The sequence below is a fragment of the Camelina sativa genome, chromosome 20 (assembly GCF_030686135.1).
Source record: "Camelina sativa cultivar CO46 ecotype springtype chromosome 20, ASM3068613v1".
Classification (NCBI taxonomy): Eukaryota; Viridiplantae; Streptophyta; class Magnoliopsida; order Brassicales; family Brassicaceae; genus Camelina; species Camelina sativa.
In genome coordinates, this window is record NC_141899.1 from 18,397,205 (window position 1) to 18,405,125 (window position 7,921).

Consider the following 7,921-nt stretch of genomic DNA (forward strand, 5'->3'; position numbering starts at 1 on the left):
TTGCCACTGCTACAGTCGAAAGATACTTTTCTGCGATGAAAATTGTAAAAACTACCTTACTAAACTGAATAGATGATCGGTTTTTAAATGATTGTATGGTTTATTTTATTGAAAAATAGCACTTAATAAAGTGACGAATGAGATAGTGATAAAAAGATTTCAAAATATGAAAGATCGTAGAATATTTTTTATAAGATTTCTTAATATGTTTTTGTTATGACAATTTTTAAATGTTTTATTTTTTTGTTTTGGATTTTTAATATTATTATTACTATATATTAATTAATTATTTAATTAATTATTTTGTGTCTCATATTAAATAAGTTTCTGGATCCGCCACTAAGACTGGGTGATGTTGTGCAGATTGGTTTTGTCGGGTTCATTCAATTTTGTGCAGATTGGGTTTGCTGGGTTCTTTCCCTTCCAACATAATATAATGTCGTAAGCAAAAGTCTTTATTGACATTAATCATCTTTTATTCAAATACAAGAAGCTCCTTTATCTATGGAGCAAGTAGAAAGAAGAGACACGAAGATGATTTTGATGAGCATAAAGTGGTTAGAAATCTATCATGCATCTGCGAGCCTCTTCCGATCACGGTTCTTGAAGGAGAGGCTAGAGCGGAGGAGATCTTGGTCGGCAGGGTCATTGGAGCTAATGAACTGCTGGAACCATTTGCCAGATGCTTTGAGGTCTCTATCAGCGGTGACATTGTTGAAGTCAACGTAACTGAGTCCAAATCTGACGGTAAAGCCATTGCAGAATTCGTAATTATCCCCAAGAGACCAAGCAAAGTATCCTCTCACGTTGACACCCTTCTCCCTAGAAACAAGAACAACCATTAATTATTAAAGGCGTACGACTGATCATATGTAAAGAAAAATGGAAGAAGAGTAGTATCCACTCACTTAATGACCTTACGGAGAAAACAAAGATGACTGCATAGATAATCAATCCTCTTGTAATCGGCCATAGCCTCTTCAAGGGGTTGATCACCGGGGCTACTAATTCCTAATATGTACAAGTACACAATCTTCATGTAAATTTCCTGGACCAACTCTGAAATACATTTAACTTGTATAAATGTGTAATAGAGTAGAACTAACCGTTCTCGGTGATATATATTAAAGGGTCACCATATTTGTTTTTGTAATACTCCATTACGTCGTAAATGCCTTTTGGGTAGTAATAGGCTCCTTTACTGAACTGAGAAAGCGAATATATATTAAAAAAATCAGAAAAGTGCACATGGGTATTATTTTCCATTAAAAAAGAATGAATAGGGGTGGACCATGCATGCATACCATTGGACCAATGGGCTCACCCTTTGCATTTTCATCTGCAAAGTACATATAATTGATAGTCACAAAATGTTGTAACTGAAAAAATGTAGAAATGTTGTAACTAAGTGTGGGAATAGATTGGTACATGTGAGAATTGCTTTTAGGTCCATCATAGCAGTGTGGTTGGCCCAAGGAACTACTGTGTCATCGTTTTGGGCATACTGAGTGACGTAATAGTTGAGACCAAGAAAATCATATGAACCCTTTACAAGTTTGGCTTCTGTCTCGGTGAACTCTGGAAGCCGTTCACCCACAAGTTTCCTCATGATGTCTGGGTATTTACCCTTTGTTAGCGGCTCCATGAACCTGATATACATGCATACTTTTCAATACTTTTTATATATACTAATATACAATATTGTATAAACAATTTCATTCGTGGATATGTATACCATCCATGGAAAAATTCTTTAGACCGATAAGTTGCCTCTTTGCTCTCTGGAGTGTCATCAAACGGAAGAAACCCTCTAGTTATCATCACAGGTCCAATCATCCCTCCTTGGTCCTGTGGTTACGCAAATATATACACAATGATAATATAATTAGAATCACATGCATGTTACGTTAGACTACACCTTCTACAAATTAAATGGAGACCTAGCTCACCTTATATTTTGTCCTGTAAAGATCCACGACCGTGGCATGAGCAAGAAGCTGGTTATGTGCAACGATATAGGGTTCGGTTGACGAGTTTCCGCCGTAACATCTTATATCATGCGTAAGAGAACATCGACCAGGTGCATCTGTTCCAATTGCATATCCTCGCGTAGGTACTGTGTAAAGCTGGTTGATTGTTATCCAGTGCTTTACCCTATCACCAAATTTTTCGAAACATAGATCCGCGTAATCTTTGAAATCATCTCTGCACGTGTTATAGTTAGATTTCATTAATGTACGATCATATCGTTATATGCTTTCGTCATTCTTAATAAGCAGCGTAGCATAAATGACATACATGATCGTTCTGTTCAAGAAACCTTCATACTCATCTTGTAGTGTTTGAGGAAGGTCCCAGTGAAAGAGGGTAACGAACGGCGTTATATTCCTTGCTATGAGGCCGTCTATAAGACCGTTGTAGTAGTCAATACCATTTTGGTTCACACCTCTACTCCTCTTTCCTTCTGCTCATATATATCATATATTAACTCTTCCAAACAACTAAAACCGAATATTATATATTATATATATATATATATATACATGGATCAATAATGTATACATACGTGGAAGGATTCTTGACCACGCGAAGGAGAATCTGTAGCCAGTAGCATTGAGTTCGCCCATCACGTCTATATCTTTCTGCAGTTTATATGTATACAATCCCATGTCAATCCACACATGTATAGTTAATATAGATAATTCATTAGCAAGCATATATAATGAGGAACTAACCTGCCAATATGTATATGCGTCACAAGTAGTGTCTCCATTCTTCAAATCGGCTCCTGCTTTCTCTGATAGCGTAATAATGAACCACTATGAATATATATAAACATGCATATGGACAACATTCTTCTCGTATATATAGCTATATAAGCTATAGTAGTTTGAGACCATTCAAATAACAAACCTGGGTATCGGTGAGTGAATCCATCCCAAATGTTAAGTCCACGACCTCTACCACCTTCGATCTGAAATGAAGAGAAACAACCATGCAACGTTGGATGATTTTTTATGTTTTTTAATGCTCTCTCAAGACGTCAACATAATGTGTGATTTGTTACATACTTGGTAAGCAGAGGAGGCTACACCGAAGATGAAATCTTCGCCGAAACTTTTACCATTGAAACGACTAGTTTGGTTACAATGGAATGGCTCGTTCTCTTCGCAAGTATAATCTTCCTGGCCTTTACAAGTCGCCACAGCTAATAAGAAAGCTAAGGCGAACCAATGAAACTTCATGGTTAATTTGTAGTTTGTTATGTTTTGTGTTGCATGGAAGCCTTGTGCCAATATAGGGTTTATATAGCCTGTGTAAAGAAGAGTTACGTATACATTACCTTGTCTTAGCACATGACATGTTGAGAGGTTTACGTGACATGAATCCCGTGGGTTTACTTTACTCTAGCTTAACATTAACACATTTTGGTTTATATTTGTAGTTTTGTTTCTACTTTTCAGACTGCCTTGCTCTCTTCAATCGACCATTTCATTAAGGAAACTGTTGCATTCTTTTATTCAATTGTGAATTGGTGTTTACTATATATCGTTATCTCTATAGAACATGTGTTCCTTACCGGAACACCATTAATTGTATTTACTCAACGTTCGCACAAAACCAGAACTGCATGCATCAAGATTCGTATTAGTTTATATATGTCCAAAGTCTCTTAACTCTTAAGTCGGACTTGAAGTTAGAATTCACGGCATAACGTTATTGAAAAAAACTTGACAAATATGAATATATGATCAAGTCGGCAATGAGTAACAACGCCTTTCTTTAGACAATAACACTAATTACATTAATCGTAGGCCCATTCATTCGCGAACATTATGTTGACGGCATAACGTTAACATTATTTGTGTTAACATTTCGTATTAGTTTATATATGTCCAAAGCCTCTTAACTCTTAAGTTGGACGGCATAACGTTATTGAGAAACACTTTAGAATTATGATCAAGCCTGCAATGTAGAGTAACAACGCCTTTGTTAACACAAATAATTACACTAATCGTAGGCCATTCCATTCACGAGCCTCGCCGCTTACGGTCACAGCATATATCTTATTGATACTTTATCACATGAAACTAGAGACTGTGTATCCAAAAGAATGAATAAAAAAATAAATCAACCGGCCTTTTACATTTTCTTATCGTTAGTAAAAAAAATATTAGTGGTACTTTATCATTTTTATTACTCAAATTACTAAGATTGAGATCCCCGCGAATCACGGGGAAGTATTTTTTAAAAGCTTAATTAAATTTTAAATTATATATTATGAAATTGTTTAAAAGTAATATAATAGTTTGAATACATATTAAACTTAAACTGTTAGTAAAAACACAACCATCAAAATGAAAAATTAGAATAAAAAAATATTTTGGCAAAGACACTCAACTTTGCAAAAAACATTGTTTAAAATATTATAAATAGAAAATATTTTATGTAAAATTATGGTAAAGAAAACTATTAAGACAAAGTAATTTTAACTGAGAATATTGAACTAATCGTTGTAATGAGTAAATGCAATTTTCTAATAAATAATTCTAATTATAAAATCTATTTAATAATATTGAAAATGTATCAAATAAAAATTAAGATTAAAATACACAACTTCTAAAAATAAAAGAAAATAAATTTTAAATATTAAATAGTTTTTTTTAGCGAATGTTACGATAAATAGACGCTAGTGTAAATTATATATTAAGTTGTATTAATTTTCTATATTGCTATAACCATCATTTTAAAAAATTTAGTTAGATTATAGAACAATGTTGAATATTGACTTTAATATTCAAATCAAAAGACATGACTATTTTAAATAAATACACCTATTAGAACGAAAAGTTGTGATGAAAAAATATGAATAAAATCTGGTGAAAAGACATAGCTCTACAATGAACATATACAACCGTATAATTTTTAAAAGAAATATATATATAAACAATGTTTTTATGAAAAGATACAACGAAAAATCGCAACTGTTGTTCACATTTATTCAGATTGTTATTATTATATAGATTAGAGTTATTTTTTACAAAAGTACGGGTAATAAATGAAGAAAGGATATTTTTGTAAAATAATATAGAAAAATATATTTGTGCAAGTAACCCTAATTTATATGATATTTAACATACATAACCTAAAGATTTTAGGGTAAATTTCATATATTAGCCATTGGGTGAGTTTTTTTTATCTCTTGTGGTCAAAATCAAATGTTTCTTCCACAGTTTAGTCAGCAGCCAAATTTCGAACGGAAATGCCTAAACCAAACTACATGCAGGCTGGTTTGTTACATTTGTGTCGTTAGTGTAACCAAAATTTAGTCAGTTTAGTTCGCTACAATGTCTTCATTTTGGAATTTATTCTGTTAAGTGAAAAAAAATTAAATATAATAAAACAATAATACATGAGAGCTAGTATAATAATTTTTCTTTTCTTTTGTTTTCCATTTTTGCTGTTTTAACATTTATAATTTTATTTTGTAGTTTAAGTTAATTTTAATTTTTTCTATCTTTTATGTTCCATTTTTCTAATTTTTCAAATTATATATATAAATATATATATATATATATATATTTATTCTTAATCTTGTCGTTCGAAACAGATATTACCATTATCATGCACACACATGGTAATGACTTGTATGTTCATATGTGTAACCATTATCATGAATCGGAATTTCAGTTTGGGATGTGCATCGATCGATGCAGGTGTTGTATCGGTCGATGCAAGGCTGGTTTGTCGCGAAGCGATTTAAGTTAAATGTTGCGTTTTGGAGTTAGGGAAATCCTGGAAATCGAGTATAAAAGGAGACACTCGTGGGTTTGGCCGAGTTTGGCCGTTTTTGAGAAAAAGAGAAGGGAGGAAGAAGTTCTTGCGTTTGGTGAGTTTTTGGGAGATTCATAACTGTTCTTGAGAGATCTAAAGCTAGGATCGTGCAGGAAGCTTGCTAGGAGTGTAGATCTGTCTGTGTAGAGTCAGAATCTTCTTGGGCAAAGGTGAGTGCAGGCTTATCTAAGCTTGATATTTCTCTAATTTTCTTATTTATGTGTTATATGGTTGATTCCTTGGCTTGTTAGAACGTTGTTGAGTCACATGAGGCTCTGGGAGGCTTCTTTGTGGCATTGGATTGTATTTTGGTGGTTTAGGGACAGAGATCCGGCGAGGAGCTTTGGGAAAGATGATGCCCAGCATGTGCGTCGATCGATGCACTTTGTGCATCAGTCGATGCAAAGCGAGGATGACGCGATTTGACCTAGGAGCATCGCTCGATGCAATGTGGAGGCGTCGATCGATGCAATTAGGGATTTCGTGAAATGTCAAGCATGCATCGATCGATGCAGTGTTGGCGTCGGTCGATGCAGGTCAACCTTGCATCGGTTGACCCCAGTTGGTGTCGGTCGATGCATGGGTTAGTGTAGGTCGATGCAGTTGTCTTGGTTTGTTGTTTATTGTTGATTGTTGATTGATGGTTAGAGTTATCTCAATTGCTTGTGTGCATAGCCCAGTAGATGGGAGGATTGCATCACTGAGTGTTTATAAAATACTCACGCATCTCATATGTGTTGTGGTGCAGGTAAAGACAAAATGTGATCGTGGAATCAATGCGATGAAGAGGAGGATGTTCTAGTGGCTCATTGATGTTGTCTGGTTTCTGTTAGGTTGCTAGCGTTGGGTCATTAGAACATTGCTAGGATTGCTGGTTTAATATTTTAGGATTCTGTTGGTGGTTTGTTATTGCTATTGAAGTATTAATTAATTCTTTATTGGTTATTGGTTTAATGTTATCTGTTGGTTTTTCGCTGTTTGGTTTGGTTATGGTTAGGTGGCTAGTGGGTATGAGACCACTAGTTAATTATATATTTTAAGAAAAAAATAGATCGGGTCATTTTAATATGTACGTACACATTAATATATTTTATATTAATATTAAAAAATTTTAGTAATATGTATGTTTACAAACTTTCAAATATGTACGTACAAAAGTTATTTTAAAGTATGCACATATGAACGTGTACATATGAACACACAAGTTGTTTACAAACAAAACATTCAAAACATGTACGTACACAAGTTACTTTAATATAACATTAAAAAAAAAGTACATGCATTCAAAACGTGTACGTGAGAGATGTGATGGCAATCATCATAAAGAGAAGTAGAGAACTATGTCATTCAATTTTGTTTGAAACTAATTAGGAAGATATATAAGTGAAATAATCACTCCTAAAGATCTGTATAACGGAAAGGTGCAATATCACATTTATCACCATATTCTCACAATTACAAATAGTAAATATCTTCTTTTTATTATGTAACATGAATAGTAAATATCTCATTTTTATGATTTTGTGTCAAGAAGGATTAGAGATCTTCTTTCTTCAGCTCTCAATACAGAATAGTTTCAGAAAATAAAGCTTATGTCTCTGGAGGCCAAGCCTCTAACTTAAATATCAAAATAAAACCCTAAAAGACGTTTTAAAACAAAAAAAAAGGAAAACTTGAGTCGGGGACATGATCGGTCGATCCAAAGTGAGATCGGTCGATCCTGTCTTTTCTTGCGCTTAATCCATCTGCTTGCTAGTCCGATCATTCTTTACCAAATTGGCTCCAGATGTATATTTTCATCTCCAAAACACTCATTTTCCTTCCAAAGTAACCTAAGACCTATACATACTCACAAAAGACAAAAAAAGACTCTAAAAGCACATTTTGACTCAATAAAAGACTCAAAACAAATGTAAAAACCATAATTAAAACCCTATAGAATATAGACACATCAGTCGATCGGTTGAAGTCTGGGGGTCTGATCAAGTCTAGTCCATGTTTGATCGATCGTCTAATCGACCAGATGGTCGATCGTTCTGTCATGTGGCTCAAGTCTTCGTTCTTGTTGTATATATGTTCACTAAAA

General features: G+C 33.9%; 1 protein-coding gene across 1 annotated transcript; it reads right to left on the reverse strand.

The window, feature by feature from the left end:
- Positions 1 to 437: 437 nt before the first annotated feature.
- On the reverse strand, positions 438 to 3,328 carry LOC104771080 (myrosinase 1-like). Its single transcript, XM_010495555.3, has 12 exons — positions 3,072 to 3,328; positions 2,914 to 2,974; positions 2,736 to 2,797; positions 2,567 to 2,642; positions 2,299 to 2,464; positions 1,950 to 2,205; positions 1,736 to 1,848; positions 1,429 to 1,649; positions 1,305 to 1,339; positions 1,107 to 1,206; positions 909 to 1,011; positions 438 to 822 (listed from the first exon to the last, which is right to left on the reverse strand). The coding sequence occupies exons 1-12, from the start codon at positions 3,243 to 3,245 to the stop codon at positions 570 to 572; spliced, it is 1,620 nt and encodes a 539-aa protein (XP_010493857.2). The 5' UTR covers positions 3,246 to 3,328; the 3' UTR covers positions 438 to 569.
- Positions 3,329 to 7,921: the final 4,593 nt, after the last annotated feature.

What these genes read in the sequence shown, in the direction of transcription:
- LOC104771080 (XM_010495555.3), bottom strand. Translation starts at nt 3,245, where the DNA reads ATGAAGTTTCATTGGTTCGCCTTAGCTTTCTTATTAGCTGTGGCGACT. An exon ending in GTGGTCAAGAATCCTTCCAC is followed by an intron (nt 2,465 to 2,566) that starts GTATGTATACAT and finishes ATATATGAGCAG; the next exon opens with AAGGAAAGAGGAGTAGAGGT. An exon ending in AATATATATCACCGAGAACG is followed by an intron (nt 1,012 to 1,106) that starts GTTAGTTCTACT and finishes TGTACATATTAG; the next exon opens with GAATTAGTAGCCCCGGTGAT.